The sequence below is a fragment of the Argiope bruennichi genome, chromosome 6 (assembly GCF_947563725.1).
Source record: "Argiope bruennichi chromosome 6, qqArgBrue1.1, whole genome shotgun sequence".
Taxonomy (NCBI): Eukaryota; Metazoa; Arthropoda; class Arachnida; order Araneae; family Araneidae; genus Argiope; species Argiope bruennichi.
In genome coordinates, this window is record NC_079156.1 from 94,408,316 (window position 1) to 94,430,366 (window position 22,051).

At 27.6% G+C, this 22,051-nt stretch overlaps 1 protein-coding gene across 9 annotated transcripts in view; it reads left to right on the plus strand.

Moving 5' to 3' along the window:
• LOC129973069 (protein CBFA2T1-like) overlaps nt 1–21,484 on the plus strand; it is a 92,932-nt gene extending 71,448 nt beyond the window's left edge. For 5 of the 9 annotated variants that reach the window (XM_056087431.1, XM_056087437.1, XM_056087435.1 and 2 more), the window contains exons 2-10: nt 4,562–4,684; nt 7,561–7,808; nt 8,124–8,213; nt 9,432–9,619; nt 13,213–13,448; nt 14,932–14,996; nt 16,326–16,524; nt 17,867–18,108; nt 20,668–21,484. In XM_056087431.1, coding sequence (XP_055943406.1) covers nt 4,562–4,684; nt 7,561–7,808; nt 8,124–8,213; nt 9,432–9,619; nt 13,213–13,448; nt 14,932–14,996; nt 16,326–16,524; nt 17,867–18,108; nt 20,668–20,901 — 1,625 coding nt within the window. In that variant the 3' untranslated portion in view covers nt 20,902–21,484. The remainder of the gene's footprint in view (nt 1–4,561; nt 4,685–7,560; nt 7,809–8,123; nt 8,214–9,431; nt 9,620–13,212; nt 13,449–14,931; nt 14,997–16,325; nt 16,525–17,866; nt 18,109–20,667) is intronic. The other 4 variants (XM_056087432.1, XM_056087438.1, XM_056087436.1 and 1 more) reach the window with 1 other exon arrangement.
• Nucleotides 21,485–22,051: the final 567 nt, after the last annotated feature.

The window sequence follows — 22,051 nt, forward strand, 5'->3', positions numbered from 1 at the left end:
CCAAGAAGATTTTTATTATTTATTTAGTACATTTTATATCCTTGTGTGGTTTTTTTAAAAAAATATTTTATATAAAAATTTATAAAAAATAACGGTTTTCGAAAAAGTCATCCCGAATATAATCATTTACTACTTTAATATTATACATTTTCTAACATATTGAAAGGTTTCTCGTTATTGTATGATAATTAGCAGAAATATTCTCTCACGATTTTCTAATTAAACAATCTATCATTTTTTCGATTCTCCTTTTAACATCCTCTGCATCGTTCATGAGTGTAGTCATCTCTCATGACTACGAATCTAGTCTATATAGAAGATATTCAAGTGTTATTCTAAATAGGATGTCATTATCAAAACAGACATTCAAATTTCGATGGGTTTGAAATTGCCATTAAAACAAAAGTAATTTTTTCTGTAAAACTACAATACAATAATTCATTGTATTAACAAGTAGTTTCGAGTACTTCATTGTATCAACGAATAAATAAATAAACAACAAATAATAAAACTACTTGAAGCTTGCTGAAACGTGAAGAAATAACTTATCCTAGTCGTCATGGCAACATATACTAAAATCGTCTGCTGTTATTGAAAGTGTATGATTTATGATTGACTTATTGCCGTATTTCAAAAATAATTCGGAAATGCTATAATTGAGAATGTCATCTTACTAAATATAAGTTGTAAATTATTTTTGGAAATTTAGTGTTTATGATGGCAATGAGCAACTAGATTCTTACGAGTGAAAAAGAGTCGAAAAGAATCATTAATCTATAGAGATTCAGGAGCAAATATTTACAATAAAAATCGACGAATCAGACGTATATCCACTAACCAATAAAAGAAAATTACAAACTTGGCAGAAATTCTCGGTTCAGTTAAAAAAAAAGAAGAGTAAGAAGATTTGATTGACAATGAATTAAATAGTAAAAAAAAGTATTACAGCTAGGCAAAGAATTAAAAAATGTTGGATGATAATGTACATTTATGGAAGAAAGACATCGTCACATTGCTAAAGGAATTTATTAGATTTCTTGATTTCATTTGTATTTAAGTGTATCGAAATAAATTTTGGCAACACTGATTTCCAACAAATTTAATCGTTTCTGTATCTTTACGGGATATGCATTTCTGGCATTTTTCTATTCTCATCAATTTTATCTTATATTAAAATGATAATTGGCAAAAATCCCATCGTTTCATGAATTAACATAATTATTTACCGATGTTTGAAAAAAATTAATCGTAGTTATTTACGGATGATAAAATATTAGATATATTTTATTAATATCAGAATCGAAACTTTCCTACTCAATTTTCTGAGTAGAAAATTTTTCTTTTAAATTTCTTTGTACATCAAGCTATGATGTACAAAGAAAGTTAAATATTAAACATTGTTTGAAATTTCATTAGGGCAAAACAATGTAAGATAATCAACAATTTTACATTTTAAACTTTGAAATGAAAACATAGAGTGATCATCCATCCTTCTCAGAAACTGAAATGTTGCCACAACAGAGAGAGAACTCTCATCTAGTTTCGCTTCTACAGACCTTGAGACAGTTGACGACAAGGCATCGTTCTTGTAATACTGTCGTTTTTAGTTCAAAAGATATTTTTCAAACTCTGTAAGTGAAATTAACCCAATTTATGAGTCAAATCAATAAAAAAAATCAGATTATGTGACTTAAAAATTATTAATGGTTGTTTTTTTCAGAAATTAGTTGAAATCATATAATAGTCAAAAAGAAATTCGCGCTTAAAGCATTTTATCTTATGTTGCAGATTTCAAATAATTTATCTGCTTATTAATAAAATTATTTAAAGATAATTTATCTTGTTTAGTTTTGAGTTCATATATTGATTAAAACTTCTCAAAATGGAACAATCTTAAAAAAGCAGTAAAATTGACTTCATATTTCTACTGACAAATCACATTAGTGATATTTCCTTTTTGTTATTAAAAAAAATTAAAAGAAAAATGTGTGCAATTTTATGATTAATTTAGAATTCAATGAATATATAATAAGAACGATATAAAATACAACGGACTTCGTAGAAATTTTGTCCTTGATTGTACAACTTTTGATTAATTTTTAACAGTTTTATGATTAATTTAGAATTCTATGAAAACTAAAAAATAACGGTTTAAAATTCTATAGCTTCGGAAAAATTATGTCAATGATAGTGCAATTTTTGATTAATTTGTGCAATTTTATGATTAAATTAGTATTCTATGAACACTAACTATGAACGATATAAAATTCAATAAACTTCGTAGAAATTATGTCAATAATTATACACATTTTGGTTAATTTGTGCAATTTTATGATTAATTTAGAATTCTATGAAACTAAATAAGAACGATTTAAAATTCAATAAACTTCGTAGAAACTATGTCAATGATGGTGCAACTTTTTATTAATTTGAGCAATTTCGGGATTAATTTGTAATTCTATGTATACTTAATAAGAACGTTAAAAAATGCAATAAACTTCATAGAAATTATGTCAACCATTGAGCAGTTTTTGATTAATTTGTGCAATTTTCTGATTAATTTAGAATTAGATGAAACTAAATTAGAACTATATAAAATTCAATAAACTTTGTAGAAATTATGCCAGTGAGTGCGTTACAATTAAGGGGTTAATATTATAAAATTATCCTCCCTGGGAGTATAACAAAAATGAACATTTAAATGCATTTACGAATAGTTTTATGTTTGAATAATAATACTCTGATTGTGTGAGGCTGACTATTCGAGCACTGTTGTGTGACATAAACACCCGGATCTGGGAGGAACTGTCTTCAACTATTGGAGAAATCGACCAGAATTTCGATTTTCCGCAAACTTGTCCGCCATTCAATTAATTGACCAACGAATTCTAACACCGGAGGTGTGGGAGCCTGGACACTTGACCACCTGAACGGCCGGTTGCAGCCGGTATTATGTGTGGGGGCACGGTGAGATATCGACTGTTTGTCTCGATACAAAGGGTTGTGGTGGGGATTATGAACTATCTTTCTCTCTTGCTAATTTATCGTATGCAGGCGTAGCATAAAAATGATTTTTTATTTGTTTGTTTTATAGAAATGGTGTGTTTCCAATATTATGAAGAGAAAAAAAAAATTAAAATTCATGCATTGGATGTTTAAAAGTTTTTTTTTTTTTTTTTTTCCTATTGAAATGGAAAGCGTTATTGGTTTTTTTGAGAGATGAATAATTGAAAATCAATCGCTATTTTCCTTTAATTGGTTATTTTATTTATTTAAAAGACAAATAATTTTTTCCTTTAGCCATTTTATGCTTACTGATTCTTTGAATGTTGAAAAATAATTTTAAATTAAATATCATAACTGTTGTTTTAATTTTAAAACAAAATGATAATAAAATATTAATTTACAGTTTATTTTTTAATGTGACAGTCATCAAAGACGAATCTTCCATGTTTCCCCAAAGTATATATTTTATGCAATTGTAATGAACCGTTCTGCTACTTATTAAATTATCAAGCGAGAAATTTTGTTCATTTGATATGAAATCAACTAAAAATCTATCATAATTTGTTTATTTCATTTAAATATTATATGTAATATTGCTATAATTTTTTGAAAAAAGAATAATTTGTGTGCCATATACATTTACAGTTTTGTTTAAAAATGCATAGAGTGTAATTCTCCATATTTTTAAACAAATATACTGGATACAGTTGAACTACTGGAGCATACGTTTTTTACGTATTGTTTTTGTGTATATGTTTTGGAAATATGTCTTTAACAGGAGTAATCTGAAAACGTATAGGCCATATTAGATTAAATTTCGATTCATTTGCCATAAAAAATTTATAGTTAAAATATGACATGAATAGTTTTCCATGAGTTTGATTTGTCTATCGTTGGTTAAAGCAAACTTTTATTAACTATTTATGCATGCAACACATATATAATTATTTTAATGCTTCAGATAAATATAACATATAACATACAAAGGAATGATAATAATTTAATTATTTATTTAAAAAATTTCATGATATTTAATAATTATATTCAATTATTTGTGCTCTTTTCTCTTAGATTTTTCATAAATACTTGATATAACGAAATTAAAAAAAATAAGTAAATTATTACATATTTTTCTTTGGTAATGTAAAAGCATTATTAAAAAAAGCATTTGAAATTAAATTTATAATCCGCTTAAGCATACTATAATTTGTTGATTTTGTTTAATATCTAATTATTAATTTATTGTTTTATGAATAGAAAAAAAGTTTCTGTGAACATGTTTGATGCCAATTTTAAAAAATAAACATTTTGCGACTTTTATTTAAAAACATAAATTGTCATTTTATCATCCGATATTGTTGTTACATCTGTTTATCGAGTTCCTTTTTTCACATTGTTATTTTGGTGTTGTACCGATTATTTACGATTTTTTTCCAAAGTTATTTTCAATTATATATATATTTTTATTTCTCTTCTCACAATATGCACTCACAGATAACAAAGAAAAAAAAAGAAACGAGCAAACGATTTATAATTTATTTTTTTTTGTTTCCAGCAGATGTGATTACTTCCGATTCCGCAAGGATGCCGGAGTCACCGAGTGCAGTGAAACAACATCTTGCGGCGCCCTCTAGCGGCAGGAGCTCTGCTCCCATTTCCTCCCACAAATCTAGCTCAGGTAATCTCTTTTTCAACACTTCATCTTTCTTTTCTCTTTGAGCTAGAAAAATCTAAAATAATTCTGTTTGGTCAGTGGATGCTGAGTTAAAACCGCCCAGAGAGAGAACAGACGGAATGTACTTGATGTTTGGAATGGATTTAAAAATGCAGAAAAATTAAATATGGACACTTGGATAGCGGAATTGTTTAGTAGTTTTTCAGCGGAAAAGTTATTTGCTTAAACAGTTTAAAGCTTATTTAGCAAGAAATAGATGAAAAGATTGCTGAAATGGAAAATATTTGAGAAAAACTAATAAGGTATCTAAAGAAAGTTCGTTCTTGAAATTTAGCACCACGAAATATTTTTACCTATTTTATAATTTTTCCTCTTTGCTATAAAATGTTTCGTTATAAATCAAAATAATATCTAGCAGATTTTTTTAAAAATATACAATAAAAACTTCATAAATTAAGCCAATATGTAAGTTATTAGTCATTGTTTTTGAAATCAATTATATTTTTTTGATATATGATTAAAAATCTTATCGAATTTATAAAAAAAATATATAGATATTTAATTATTTGTTAAAAAATTATCAGATGTAAACTCGTATGTGAAGTCATAATGAATGCCCAAATCTACAATTCATAAATAAATATATTTTGCATAAATATTTTTTTCTTGCTTTTCTTTTTGTGCATAAGTTCTTATTTTTCTTTCGTAAGAATCATCATCTCTTTTTAAAAAGTCGTTATAAGTTTTTTTCAAACATTACTTAGTTATAAATATAATATTAAAGATTTTTCTTGTATACATGAGGTAAATGAGGTAAAAGTGAACTCTGTAGCAAAAGTATGTTAATATTTTAGTTTAATTTTTTGAGAAATAATTAAGTATATTTTATGAATTATTAAGTATATTTTAATGAATATTTATTTTATTTTTTTCGTTGGCTTAAAAATTATACAACATCTAAATCATTAAATACAGTATTAAAATTTTTACTGATCGCAGTTTTGAAAACTTGATTTAGAAGTTTCTTTCAGTATTACATAATAATGAAATTTAAAAAAAAAATGAATCATGCAAAATTTTTATGTGCATTATAAACTACAAGAATTAAGAACTATTACTTTGGATTAAGTTTTTCTTGCCAGTTTATTTTCTTATTTCAGTTTAATAAAAAAATTATTTATTTAAAACAAAAATTTTGAAGTATATGAAAACGATAAAATGAAAAATATAACATTACATTTAAATAAAGGCAGTATTCTGTTCGAAAAAAAAACACTTCTACAAAGAGCATTTCGAATGCTTTCATGAAATGAAACAACAGACGATTCTAATCTTGTTTCCCATTAAATTTTACCCACCTGCTTATATCAGTGAAATATTAATTCACATTTCCGCTCAATCCAAACGAAAAAAACGATATAAAACAAATAAAAGAATAATAAAAAAGAACAAAATCCGTGTGCACTTTTGCAGATGGTCTAATGGAGTTGTTCCATTGGCTACATTTGGCGCAGTTTTTGTTTATATTTTTTAAAGTAATTTTTTTTATTATCATTATTTCAATCCAGCTTGCTTTCAGCGCAGCATATATACATCATTTTTCTTCAAACGTAGAATCAATGCTTTATTGTCACGCAACAAAGTCTCCGTGACTCCTCACAACTTGTAGCCATTTTCACATTTATGGTCTGTTTTTAAGCAAATTCTTTCTGAATTAAACACAAAAGAAATGTAGTTGTTCCTTTTGAAAAAGACAGTAGAACTTTAATCCAATAGAACTTTAAGATGCTTTACTGAATATAAAGTATTCGAATCTCATTCTGTTAAATTTGGAAAAAAAAATCTAAATTTTTTATTTTTTGAAGTAGTGATGCATTTATTCTTTCGACCATAACTGTAACTATAAGGATCTAGAATTAAATTTTGCAAGAAAAGTATTAGTACCAGAGCATTAATTTCTGTGGATATTCTAAGTACGTTTTATTTTATATTATCAACAATATGAATAATAAACTCTGACCCAAATTAATTTTTTTTTTTGAATTTTATTATTATCAGGTTTTCTTATCGAATTGTTTTTATTGTTTTTGTTAGCAATTTCCAATTTTTTTAATTCTTTAGAAATAATTCATGGGCAAAAATTCTCACAAACTATTCATTTTCATCCTTATTATTATAGAAATTTAGACATTAATGCCCTTCGCGTAAGATGTATTGAGTTTTCGAGGCCATTTGTTGTTGCGTAAATCTGCAAATAGTCAATCACATTAAAAATCCGAAATTTAACAAAATATCTTAGACATTTGGCTTTAAGCGTAGAAAGTAATTTTTTTAAGCCTTAAATAACTTCATTATGCTATACACAAACAATTATACATTAAATTTTATTTTATGCTGATTTATTTCTAACTGCTTTAATTTTATCTTATAGAATTTTAAGATAAATTCTATCTATAATAAATATTCTCGATTATATTTTAAAATATATAGCAATTTCTTATTAGATTTTTAGATTTCAGAATTCACACCTAAAGTAGTTAAGTGCTTTTTTCCTCATTTCATTAAATGAATAATGAGGAGACCAAAACTGTTTTACGAACTTCAGCCACAGTTTAATTAAATTTTTTTGCAAAAGTATTATCAGTGTTTAGTTGTATTAGCCTTCTGTTCTCGATATTACTCAAATTCTGTTTTTGAATGGATCATACAATCTTGAGCTATAATTAAATATGAAGAGCGGCAAAACTGCCAGTTGAAACTGTGCAGCATGGATGCTAAATTTTTGATATTTATATCTGAATTTTAATCTAGAAAATTTTATGTAGTTTAATTTTTTATGTTGTATATCTGTACCATTCATTTTTCTTTTTCATCTGCAGGTATGAACGGGTCTCATTCTCCGCATTCTACTACTCCAGCAGGGCGCACTCCTTCTCCCCCGGGAACCACCTCCTCTTCCGTGGCCCCAACTCCTTCTTCAGTGAACGGTCCCCAAGATCTTGGCCTAGGCCTGAATGTCAGGCCCCTCAGCAAGCTCAAAAGGTTCCTTACGACACTGCAACAATTCGGAGCGGATATCTCGCCGGACACGGGAGAACGAATGCATACTCTCATTCTGGGACTCGTTGTAAGTAAAACCATTTCTGAAATTTTGAAGACCGGTAATGTTTGGTTTAGTAATCGTCAGCCATTTTAATCAATTCACGTAATAATTTAAAAGACAATCACACACGCACGCAAGCACGCACGCGCACACACACACACACACACACACACACACACACACACACACACACACAGAGAGAGAGAGAGAGAGAGAGAGAGAGAGAGAGAGAGAGAAAATAGAAGAATTAAAGATTCATACTAAAAAATGTTGATTTTATTTCATTTTCTTTTGAAAATAAAAGATTTTTGTCAAACAATGCTGTTTTTTTTCCTGCAGAGCTCATCTTTACCCATCGAAGAATTTCATCAAAAAGTCCAAGACTTGACGAATTATCCTTTAAGGCCTTTCGTCATTCCTTTCTTGAAAGTAAGATTTCATTTTTTTTATGAACGTATGTAAAATTAATAGATAACGATTCTTCTATTTATAAGATGTATTTAAATTTTATATGATTTTTTTCTATGAATAAGATGCATTTATTCTTTGCCATATTTATGAAATAACTGTGATGAAAGTACCATAAATTAATGTAAATTTTAAAAAAGGAAATATTTTTTATTCTTTAACTATTAAAATATTCTGGAAACAATTGAAAAGAAAATTCCAATAGTTAGTGATACACATTAATAATTAGTTTTACTATTCACAAAGCGTTTAGTTTATGAATTTTCTTTCGACCTTTGTGATCGTCAATATAAAATATCTGCATTCTAATTATTAATGATAAGATTTATTAATTCTTTTAAAGTATAAGATTAATTGTTTCAGAACAGCTGTGAGAGTAAAATTTTATTTACAAATTCAGATAAAATATTATTAGACCTTTAACTGATATACATAGAGAACATTAAGAAATGAAAATAATTTTCTTAATAAAAAGCTACATAAAAATTTACTTGAGCAATTTTTTGGTCTCATACTATATAAAGATTTGTACCTATGGCAGTTATGCTATTAGAAATCATAACATAATCGCCGTAGATTATAAATTTTAGGTAATACCTAGCCATTTCTTAATCGCTCTGTTATTCTGATATAAGACAGAGCAAAATCTCCTTGTTTAAAGAGTCTTTCCAATTAAATTAAGACTTTTAGTTTCTATAAAAAAAAGACAGAAATTTATTTATATTGAAATTTTTTTACTGTTTCAACTGCAATAAAAAAAAATCAAAATCTGAGTAGAAGTGCAGCGACACCAAGATTCAATAAATATCAAAGAAAGAAAATTAATATAAATACGTGTTTTTATTGGAATTGAATCAAGTTACAGTCAAAAATATCGTCTGCATATAAAAATGGCTTGTTTTTCTCTATGTTTTCTTTTACCTTTTTTTAAATAAAAAACGCGCTACCATTAATAATATCGTTTGATTTTGTTTTATAATTGCCACTAAATTTTTACAATTTCCATGACTGTAATTGTTCTTAGATTGTCCATTTTAGATTGTTGATTTTATTGAATTTAGCAAATTTTCTAACATAATCATTACAATACAAAAATTCATTATTACCAATTATATAAAAGTCATATATTATCTCAAAATTTGTAATAAAATACATTAAATTAATAATCCATTTCAACAGGCCAATCTGCCCCTTCTTCACGCCGAGCTGCTTCATTTCGCACGCTTAGCGAAGCAAACCCCTCAGCAGTACATCCGACAGCACGAACAGCTCATCATAGAGTCTGGTTCCCACGTTAGCGGTGAGCCTTTCGAGATATTCCAGACCGACGTCAAAGAAAGTGTGAAAAGACGGACACCACCTGAATCGTGAGTATTAAATATTCTTTCATTACTATACTATTAAATAAATATTATGTGTTTTGAAGTCCCTGCTTTTCCCATGGGTCATTTAATAATTCAGCTTTGATGTTAGAATAACCCCTGTAAATCTATTTCATTTCGAGTCAATGTTTTTGGAATGTATATGTGATAATGAACATAGATTCATTTTTGTTCTATTTTCGGAGTAATAACTGTTTTGTTAATGAACAGAGATTAATTTTTGTTTTATTCTCGTAGTAATAATTGTTTTGATAATGAACAGAGATTCATTTTTGTTCTATTTTTGTAGTAATAACTGTTTTGATAATGAACAGAGATTAATTTTTGTTCTATTCTCGTAGTAATAATTGTTTTGATAATGAACAGAGATTAATTTTTGTTCTATTTTCGTAGTAATAACTGTTTTGATAATGAACAGAGATTAATTTTTGTTCTATTTTCGTAGTAATAACTGTTTTGATAATGAACAGAGATTAATTTTTGTTCTATTTTCGTAGTAATAACTGTTTTGATATGCTCCTCTTATATTTAAAAATGCAGTGAATGAGACACATGATACATTAAATATCTATAAAAATAATTGTATGATGTTATAATGCATTAATACATCATTATATTGATCTTGAAAGTTAATGTTGTTAATAGTTATAAATTGTCACATGTAATTATTCTTTTGATTCGAAAATAGTTCATTCATAGATTTTTTTATAATGCCAAGTTTTCTATAATTTTTGTAAATAAAATGGAATGGAATTTTTTAATTAATAGAAATATTAGGAATTCGTTATATATATATATTTTTTATAAATCTATGACTTCGTTTAATTTTGATGGTAAAATTAACTCAAATATAAAACAGTAAATCTAAACTATACTCTTTATTTATTTAAATGGAACATCTTAATTTTGGGATATCTAATATTTCGTGAAAATCTAATATTCATATTTTTTTACTTGAAAGCGAAAGGAAATGAGAATGTATGGAATATTCCTTAGAACACAATATTCAAATCAGTGAAGAAAAATTCTTAATAACAATCTGTGACTGACAAATTGCGCTTAAAATCACCTTTGTTGTTTATCTGTTATTTCTATATCCATGTAATTTTATCTTGTTTGGATCAAGCACTTTAAATCATATATAAAAGTCCATGCTCAAAATGCACTGAAAATGAGCTGTAAGACATTTTAATAAATGAAAGGTGAATACACAGTAATACTTTTTAATTAAGCACTTTTACTCATAAATATATAAAAGTGCAGGCTAAAGTTTATGTGAAAGTTTATCCTAAAAAATGCACTAAATGGATTGCAAACCATTTTAATAAATGAAAAATGAATATACAGCGATAATTTTTTAAGTCCAAGCTTTTCGATGAATTTTCATCAAACACATAGTCATTATGAAATAATAGAAGACTCCGCTATAATTTCAAAAACTATTAAATCTATGAAATGAAGAGAAAATAATTAAGTTTTCGATACCGTTTATTTTATAATTTTAAACTGCAATTAAAATTAAAACAAAATAGCATTATATAGTGAAAAAAATAATAATAAACACATAAATGGATTGAGAATAATTTCCCTATAATGTGATTGTAATAGTTCATGATCAATTTAAATTATATATTTTTAATAAGAAAGCAGATTTAAGTTTTGGTAAATTAACTTGCGTGTAATAATTGAAACGATTTTAAAAATCCAGAAAACACTTATATTACTATTTTATTGTTTTTGGCACCCTTTTCCTTCAAACTCTATAACAAATACACTTCTTAAATAATTATATGAGAATTTTTTCCTTATTCCACAAATTTCTAAGATTAATTAATTTCTTAGTATTTATTATTTTTCTTATACTTATTATTATTTGGAACTTTTTATGCTATAACATTTACAGCTGTTTAAAAATACTTTTGTACATTTTGTGAATTTATATAAATAATTGTGATAAAGTGGCAAATATTGTAAAGGCCAAATGTAGAAATGTTGTGAAATGGAAAAATGCTCACCAATTTTGGGGATGCCACATTAGATTTGAGGATTTGCATTATATTTTTAATTATTTTGGAGACTATTATACTTTTTTTTATAGTTATTACGATATAAAGGATTATCCGTTTTGTTGCTGCACCTTGAAATGATGATTTTTTTTTCTTTTTGCAAGAATTGCAGTTTTCAACTAAAAGGTGAAGCTAATCTTCATGCAACAGAGTATGAAATAGATTTTAAATACTCACTAGCTGTTTATTTAATAGCTCTGTTTGCCAAATTATATGCAAAAACTGGGAAACGACTTTGAAATTTTTTAAATTTAAGGTCTAAAAATATGTATTTTTTGGCTTCAAGGACGATTTTTAGCAACTTTCCTGTTAGGAGCATGTTCATACGGTGAAGAGGGTTTTACAGAATCATTGCAAGTTTGAAAGAAACGGAAACGTCTTATATTGAAATGCTTAAATAATAATAATAATAAAGACTTGCACAATTCATGTGATTTAAAATTTTTCTTTTACTAATTCATTTGGAAATTTATCTAATTATACCTGCAAATTTCCTTTTAATGTGTGTGCTTTTATTATAAAATTTAATTTTTGCTTTGTTAAGAAAAAAATATGAAATCTCTAATAGCCCTCTTATAATTAATGATATAAAATAGAAAAAAATCTGATATTTTCAGTTTAAATTCAAATTTTAGTCAATAGTATATGCAAATCCTACAAATTAGCCACAATGCAACATTACCTTAAACATAATGCAAATTACTCCCAAAATTTTGATATTCGTTTCATTATAATTGCATAACAATTAGAATCACACAAGATAATTTCATAATACAAATGAATGAAAACAATATTTAATCGCGTTCTCTGAGAAATTTCAAAGTTTTATTTAATAAAAAATAACCTTTGATTTTTGTTACATTATAAATTACATTTTTTTTTATAAATAATGACTCTTTTCTTTGTAGTATATATATTTTGTCATTTCACTTCCTTTCATCTTTGAGGTGAGTTTACACCTGCTGAATTTCTCTACCCACTCACAAATTTCAATCTTATATTTTTTAAGTTGGATGACACAGCTTGATTCTGTAAACCTAGTGGTAAAGCCTTTGCCTCGAGCCGGACTTCGAGCTATAGACTCGAAATCTGATTCATTAAATCATCACATATCCGAGCTTTGTGCATGTTAAGTCTGCACCGGAGTAAAACTTCTCCTTTCCACTGGTGTAGTGTGGAAGTTTGAAGAGGGATTGCTAATTCAGGCGTCGTCATCGTCATCTGACCGATTGCAATCTTGCATCGTGTTCTGACCGACTGACTTTTGCAATCTTATTATTCGATTTTATTAGAATGCCTGGACTATCATCATAGATAATTGTAAGCATTCTATGACAGACGAAATTTTAAACTTTAATGGATAATTTTGAATTACGAATTTATGATTGTTGTTAGTAATTGCTTATATAATGCTTATTAAAACAGTGTTTGCATTTTTGGAAGTTCTATTTCGCTCTCTCTCTCTATATATATACAGAGATCTGAATTTAAAACATGTTCTTTAAATTTCAGTCGCTCCCGTGAGAATGGCTATTCGGACAACAGTTCCGATGGTCCTCCACCAGCGAAGCGCCAACAGACTCTGCCCAGCCCCACTCTGGGATCCCGTATGAGTCCAGCGGGGGCACCAAACCACCTGCCGCCAAGTCTTAACTTCAGGTTCGAAGAGGGCCTATACAGGGACCGGGAAAGGGATAGGTATGAGAGGTTTGACCGTTACGACAGAGATCTCTGCAGGCCTTACTATGGTAAATGCTTGAGTAAATAAGTATTTTTCAATAATAATTTATTCTAGATGTATTTTGCATAGATAAACTGAAAAATTAAGATGGAAATCGAAACAAAATTTGTGATTAGAAAAGTAGAAAGAATATTTATACTATTATTATAAATATTCGCCATAATAAATGCGTACACAGAGTATTGGGAAAATCTTAGATTTATTGCAAAATTAAGTAAAACAAAACTTATAAGGTATAGAGACAAATTTCTTTAATTACTTATTACTAGAGCTATTAAAGTTAATTAATTTCTATGTAAAATGTATTAACTTTGATTGAACGTAGCATGTCCTTTGATCGAGCATAGCATGCCCAAGCGATATTCAGTCTCTCAACATATGTATATGCAAGCGCTTCGGAATTGTAGATCAAGGAGCAGCTGTGACGTATTGCTTCAAACTCTACAAATAAATGCTAGAAATACACATTAATTTTCCATAGCTATCCATGAAAACAAATCTAATTTACTTCATTTTGAAAATCGCATGGCAACACTACATAGTGAAATTTGCTTATTAAATCAGCATCATACCATACATAGCGCCATCTATCAGATACTAAAAAACGACAATATTGTGAAATAAAATTTTATGCACAATGCTAGTAATATGTGGCATCGTAAAAAATAAATTATCCCTAATTATTCATTTATCTGAACTTATAAGTGTTCAATAATTTTCAAACACCCTGTATTATCTCAAATATGTAAGTAGATAATTGACAAATAGTCATCCTATTATCTTTTCAGTATTATTGTCAATCATATTATTATATATATTTATTGGTGTATTGCATAATTGCATTACTTTATGATATTTGTAATTTTATTTATCTTTAAAAACTCTGTTTTATGATTGTTTTTCAATACAGAAAGATTCAATTATTTTTTGACTTGAACATCTAATTAGCTGTTAGCATTTTTATGATTTCATGTCTCTTTCAGAAATATAAAGGTTCCAAAAGCAAATAATTTTTATTTATAAAATTTTGATTGCATTAATAGCTAGAATATCTTTCTTAGTGGCCGAAAATATTTATATTTTCATTAAGTTAAAAAAACATGCAGAATTGTAAATTTTCACCATTCATTTAATTTTTTTAGCTCACAAAATGAAAATGTTCTTATATACAGTCTAAACTATCAACTAACAAAATATTTCGAAAAAAAACCCCCATATAGTTTTATTTGTTTTATAGCCATTTTGTTCCTTTTGTAAATTAGGCATATAATCGACACATTTATCTTTAAAAAAATTATGCATTTGGTTTACTGTTTGAATATTTATGAATCTTTTATTTATTAAGGAAAAGTTATTTTAACTTATAGTTATTTTATTTCATCATGAAATTTAAATGATATCTTAAAAATAACTATCTCGCATTATTTTTTAATAAAAATGAATAAGTTTTTTAACCAGCTGATTTTTTATTTTTTATTTTTATTATTCAGGTTCAGTGCATCGAGATTTTACGGATGACAGAGACATGGAAGATGAATGGAAAAATATTCATACGGTAAAAACAATCAACAATCAATCTACTGTACTATAATTTGAATACAAAGTGCAATTTATATAATATGTATATAAAATATTGAAAATTACAAATCAGTATTATTTTCTAAATGGGTTCAATATACTTGATTTAAACTCATTAAAATGTAAATTAAAGTAGTATATATGACGAATAAAATCTATACTATTGATGATGAATAAATGATGAATAAAATCTATATTATTTAGAAAGATAATTTATATTTAAATTGATAAATTGATAAAAATAAGATGATATGATATTTAAATTGGTGAAAATATGTTATAAATTGTAAAATCAGAAGGTTCCAACTAGCTTAAATTAGGTTGAAAATTTTTTTTAAAAGTTAATTTCGAACTGGTCAAACAAAATTTCAAAAGTTAAATCCATGCAGATCCACATATTTAATAAATTTCTTATAGCGTTTATGTATTAATGACTCTTGATAATTTATTGATTAAATATGTGATCAAAATTTTAACATGGAACTTAAGTCCAACATTTAATTTTTGAATTTTTCAAAGTCACTGTAAAAAATGATGGACATTGGGTAAGGCAGAAAATGCCTTGCGTCGTATCAATGAACAATAGTTGCGAAATATAAAACTTTGGTGCAAAAGATAAAATAAAAATAAAGAAAGCTAAAGTTAAATTGGTAAAGGTTGAAATTAATAAAGAATAATGTAAGTCCTATTTTCTTTGTTTACCAAAACATCTACACATTTCAAAAGATATAATATTATTTAAGAAGAAAATTTTGTAATGTTAAACAGTTTATAGTATTCTGAATCCAAATTTAACATAGAAAATTAAAATTAATTGAATTAATACATTGATTATAATTTTTAAACTTCATCCTGTTTATTCACTTTTTTTGCGTAATACATATACAGCAAGACAAATTGCACAGTTTAAAATATAATGTGATGATCTCATCTTTATATCAATCTTACCCATATCTGAAATTTTACACACGTTGGTTTTTGATGGCAATAGACTAATTTAAAATTTTCAAAATTTAGTTATCAATTAATAGATGTATTTAATGAAATGTTTATTCTATAATGCTTGTGCTAATGGTAGGAAAAAGTGTTTTCTAAATTTCACAACATTTGTAATAATACATTTTACATAAATTAAAAACTAAAAAATAGGGAAAATTAGATGCGGCGCCATCTGCAAATAAATTCAGGAAACAATTGATCTTGATATTTAAAAGTGAAAAAATAAAATTAAAAAAATTGCTATTTTTTGCCCATTAATGAAAAGGTGTGTATTTTCTTAAAATTTTTCATTTCATTCTACTTCTAGATGCTCAACTGTATACTGGGCATGGTGGAAAAGACAAAGCGGGCTTTAGCAATTCTACAACACCGAAGCTATTCAGACAGACAGGATATGGCACTTTGGAGAAGCCGGCATCTAGATGGCACGGAATTCGACATTAAAAAACGAGCCGCCGATATCCTGCCGCATTATAAGTCCACCGAAGAAGTCAGACGGAGAACAGGTACTAGTTTTTGAATGATTTCTAATTCCAGTGTTTGTTCAGAAGTTTATAGTTAATTAAAATAAGGTTTTTATATCTGTTATATGACATATATGGCCGTGATATTAACCTCTTCGCATACAGTAACAGATATAAACACGCTCATTGAAGTATTAGTTTTTTTAGTTTTGAAATTGCAAATAAATGAAAGTATTAAGTAATTTAAAATGGTTATTAACGTTTCAATATTTCGTTGAATACTTGCACTTAGAAACGTTTCAGTATTTCAAATGCCCCACAGGAATTAAAATAACAATAAATATCCCAGATAGGGTACAGTAAATAAATTAGGCACTTAAATGAATTCGTAGGTCAAGGGGTTAAATATGTTATAATAAAGCGATTGCTTAAGGGAAAAAAGTCTTAAATTACTCTGATCTAGGAGTCTTTTATGCATGCCTTATTAAGCCTTTTTCGCGTAACAAGTAACAACATTTATCAGTTGTTTTCACATTTTATGAAAGAAAGAAAGAATTGATTGTTTTCAGAATTAATAATAAATATGGCGGATTGCTTCCAGGAGTTTGAGACCGCAGAAGGAATTTGAAACCGGATTTGATATATCTGTATGAAAAAAAGTATTTGACGTATTCATTATTATGGTAAAACATTAAATTCTTTCTTTCTCTTGCAAAAAAAAAAAAAAAAAGAGAGAGAGAGAGAGGCAAAGAATAATATTGGCACCAAACGATTTTTTTAAAAATCTTGATTAAAATTACAAATCCTACTAATCGATATATGAAAATCCCCAAAAGAAAATAAATAAAGTGATTTCAATTTTAATATTTTTTAATTAAATTGGAATTACAATGCTAAAAATGAATTAAACTTTTCTGCAGATGAAAGCATTATTTTTAAATAATAGAAAAATGAATTTATAAATTCACTGCCAATCTTATAACATTTTCATTAATTAGGAATTACAATATTAAAGATAAAATGAAATTTCCTATAGGTTAAAACATAATTTTTATCTAATAGAAAAACAAACTTGTAAATTGATTAACAATCTTTAGTAGAAACTTTCTTAAGTGGTGTTGGAATTATGGGCAAAAATTAAATACAATTTTTAATGTCATTCATATATCATTATAGAGTGCAATTTAAGAATTGCTTGCTTACTTTATAGATAATTCTTATACATGGATTAATTCATCATTTTGACAAAAGTGTGTCATGTGTGCATACTTATTTATTTTCTAAAAAATTCCAATTTATTTCTCTATTTAATTATTTTGCTAAACTCTGGTGCTTTGCATTTAAATTTTATTATATAACAGACATGACTATTTTCCTTTTACAGTGCCGGAAGGACTTGTTGGGGCTCGTCAACCCCCTCTTCTCCCCTTGCCAGAAGAGGCCGTACATGAAGTAAAGCGACAAGCGGTCGCCGAACTTCAGAAGGCTGTGTCAGCTGCAGAGACCAAGGCCAGTGAGCTGCTGGCAGCTGAAAGGGCAAAAATGGAACGAATGCTCTCCGATGCCAGGAGACAAGCGGCTGAAGAGACCATGGCTGCCATCAATCATCAGGATGAATCAACCGAGGTAAAAATAAACGCCAAGCAATCTATTTTACAGATTATAGAAACATTTTATATTCGATATTGTTTAGAGAATTGCTTTTGCTTGCTGAAAAAATGGCGTTAAAATGACATAATTTCTGAAAGTTGTTCTTATTCATGTGTGGTATTATTACATGATATTAGATAGCCAAGAAACCATTGACATCATTGTAGCATTTGCCTCCCAAACAATAAACTATTTAAAATGAGCATCTTCTAGCTTAATCAGTGCTAAAAAAAACCTCGCTTTTTGATATATTATTGAATATTTAGATCCATAGGAATATTTTAGCTGTAGAATCCCAATAATATAAGTAGATATGAAATATATTGATTAGAGCAGTGTTTTTCAATCTGTGTTATGCCTATTCATAAGGGAATATGTAATAGCATCAGAGGATATATGGAAAAACAGATATAATTTAGCCTCTTCTAGTTGAATCAATGTAGAAAAATAGTTCTATTATCGAATAATTAGATCCTTAAGAATATTTTAGCTATAGAATCCCAATAATATAAATAAATACGAATTATCTGATTAGAGCAGATTTCTCAATTTATGGTATACCTACATCTAAGGGTATGCTTAATAGTCTCAGGGGGTACATGGAAAATCAGATATAATTGGGAATCAGATATAATAAGCTTAATCAACGCAGAAAATTGCTATTTTTTATTGAATGAATATTATCGAATATTTAGATCCTTAGGAATATTTTAGCTAGAGTATCCCAAGAATATAAATAAACATGAATTTTCTGATTAGAGCAGATTTCTCAATTTATGGTAAGTCTACATTTAAGGGTATGCTTAATAGTCTCAGGGGGTGCATGGAAAAAGAGATATAATTGAGAATTAGATATAATAAGCTTAATCAGCGTAGAAAAGCGCTCTTTTTGATCGAATGAATATTATCGAATATTTAGATCCTTAGGAATAATTTAACTAGAGTATCCCAAGAATATAAATAAACATGAATTTTCTGATTAGAGCAGATTTCTCAATTTATGGTAAGTCTACCTTTAAGGGTATGCTGAATAGTCTCAGGGGGGGGGCATGGAAAAAGAGATATAATTGAGAATTAGATATAATAAGCTTAATCAACGTAGAAAATCGCTCTTTTTGATCGAATGAATATTATCGAATATTTAGATCCTTAGGAATATTTTAGCTAGAGAATCCAAAGAATAAAAAAAAATATATATGAATTATCTGATTAGAGCAGATTTCTCAATTTATGGTATGTCTATATCAAAGGGTATGCTGAATAGTCTCAGGGGGTGCATGGAAAAAGAGATATAATTGAGAATTAGATATAATAAGCTTAATCAACGTAGAAAATCGCTCTTTTTGATCGAATGAATATTATCGAATATTTAGATCCTTAGGAATATTTTAGCTAGAGAATCCAAAGAATAAAAAAAAATATATATGAATTATCTGATTAGAGCAGATTTCTCAATTTATGGTATGTCTATATCAAAGGGTATGCTGAATAGTCTCAGGGGGTGCATGGAAAAAGAGATATAATTGAGAATTAGATATAATAAGCTTAATCAACGTAGAAAATCGCTCTTTTTGATCGAATGAATATTATCGAATATTTAGATCCTTAGGAATATTTTAGCTAGAGAATCCAAAGAATAAAAAAAAATATATATGAATTATCTGATTAGAGCAGATTTCTCAATTTATGGTATGTCTATATCAAAGGGTATGCTGAATAGTCTCAGGGGGTGCATGGAAAAAGAGATATAATTGAGAATTAGATATAATAAGCTTAATCAACGTAGAAAATCGCTCTTTTTGATCGAATGAATATTATCGAATATTTAGATCCTTAGGAATATTTTAGCTAGAGTATCCCAAGAATATAAATAAATACGAATTTTCTGATTAGAGCAGATTTCTCAATTTATGGTAAGTCTACATTTAAGGGTATGCTTAATAGTCTCAGGGGGTGCATGGAAAAAGAGATATAATTGAGAATTAGATATAATAAGCTTAATCAGCGTAGAAAAGCGCTCTTTTTGATCGAATGATTATTATCGAATATTTAGATCCTTAGGAGTATTTAAGCTAGAGAATTCTAAGAATATAATACGGATTTGTTTATCCGTATAATATAATACGGATTACCTAATTAGAGTAGCGTTTCTCAATCTGTGGCATGCTTCCTCCTAAAGGTATGTGAAATAATCTCAAGTGGTACACGAAAAAAAAAGATATAAATGTGAACATTGATTGATAGATTGAACATAAGAGAAAAGATAAATAACCGTTTGTACTAACTGTCGTTATATATTATATTTAATTATGAAAATTGCATTCATTATTTTATTTTTGTATGATAATTTTCTGAAGTTGTTATGAAAACTGCTATTATTATATCAATTGATGATACGGTATTTAAAAATTTTGGTGGGAAATTTCTTTGCTGATTGCTGTCATTTTAGCTTTATCATAAAATAATTTGAAATTGGCATTTAAAAACTTATTGTATTCTTTTAATCACTGATTATAGCTTTATTCTTCTCCCTAGAGTTGCTGGAACTGTGGAAGAAAAGCTAATGAAACTTGCTCTGGGTGCAATATTGCTCGCTACTGTGGTGCTTTCTGCCAACATAAAGACTGGGAAAACCACCACAGAGCCTGTGGAACCTCCACCAGCGCCAGCAACCACGCCTCACCCTCATCCACACCTCCTGTTGGCAAGCAAAGTCCTCCGGCAAGGACAATTGTTGCCGAAGGACCAAAAACAGAAGCCAAAAATTGACATTGCCATAAGCAACTTTGCTTTGTCCATACCAAAGATCATGCCGCCAGGTGGCGGTAGCACGGTACTCGCATTACGAGGTTGAACTGATGCCACAATTAAGAGTATGTGGTTTGAAAGATTTTTACAAAGGCATTTGTTGCATGAGATTTTAGAGCTGTCCACAATAGGTCCAGGTAAAATCCGACGATAAAAGAATTTAATTACAATGATACATAAAAACCATATAAATTGTTTAAGGAGTTTTTAAAATATTTCAGATTTACTAAATTTTATAAGTTAATTGATATTGTTTTAAATGATTTAAATGGGAGAAGTTAGAAATGATAAAAAAGCGATATTATGCAAAATTTCTTTCTATTGATTCCAACTCCTTTGTTAATTAACTTGTTCTGAATTGTATACTTTTTTTTAACAAATGCAACTTAACTATAAAATTGATATCAATGGTTTCATATATATCGTATAAAACTGATATACAATATTTAAAATTTTGCATCAAAAATGAAATTTTGTTTATTAAAATCACTTTAGCAGATTTTTTACAATAAATTTCACCAAATAATGGCATTCTTATTATAGTGTGAAATACTTTTCATTTTTCAATTACAAGAATAAAAATTTTCATACTTTTTAACTGAACTTTATTTTTGAAAGCTAAACACGTTAAATGTACATTGTTAAAAATATTTTTTTATAATTAAAAAATAATTTTAATTTTTAATAAATAAAAAAAATCTTTTATTTTTGAAATTGTGCCTTTCAAAAGAACTCACAAAAATCTTTCAAACCACAAGTTACTGATTATTGTGAATCCCACATCCAAAGAGAACAAATCAGAAACGTGTGTTCCAGAAAACAATCCAATATGGAAAAAAAAAATCAAACAACTTTCTCAATCTTCTCTAAACTTTGGAGAAAGAGACATTGAAAAAAGTGTTCTAGAGACTCTTTGAAAGAGCATCTGTGTGTAAAAAAATAACTGTGAAAAATTATAAAGGACATGGATTAACTATCAATTTTACTGTTACTGTTCAAGTGTTGGTGTGTTTTGTGCTCCATTTTGCTGCTAGTCAAGAAGGATATACTTATGTGTTTTCATTTTGAAACTTCGATGTTTTGTAAAGCTTTGCTGGTGTTAGTAGTGATA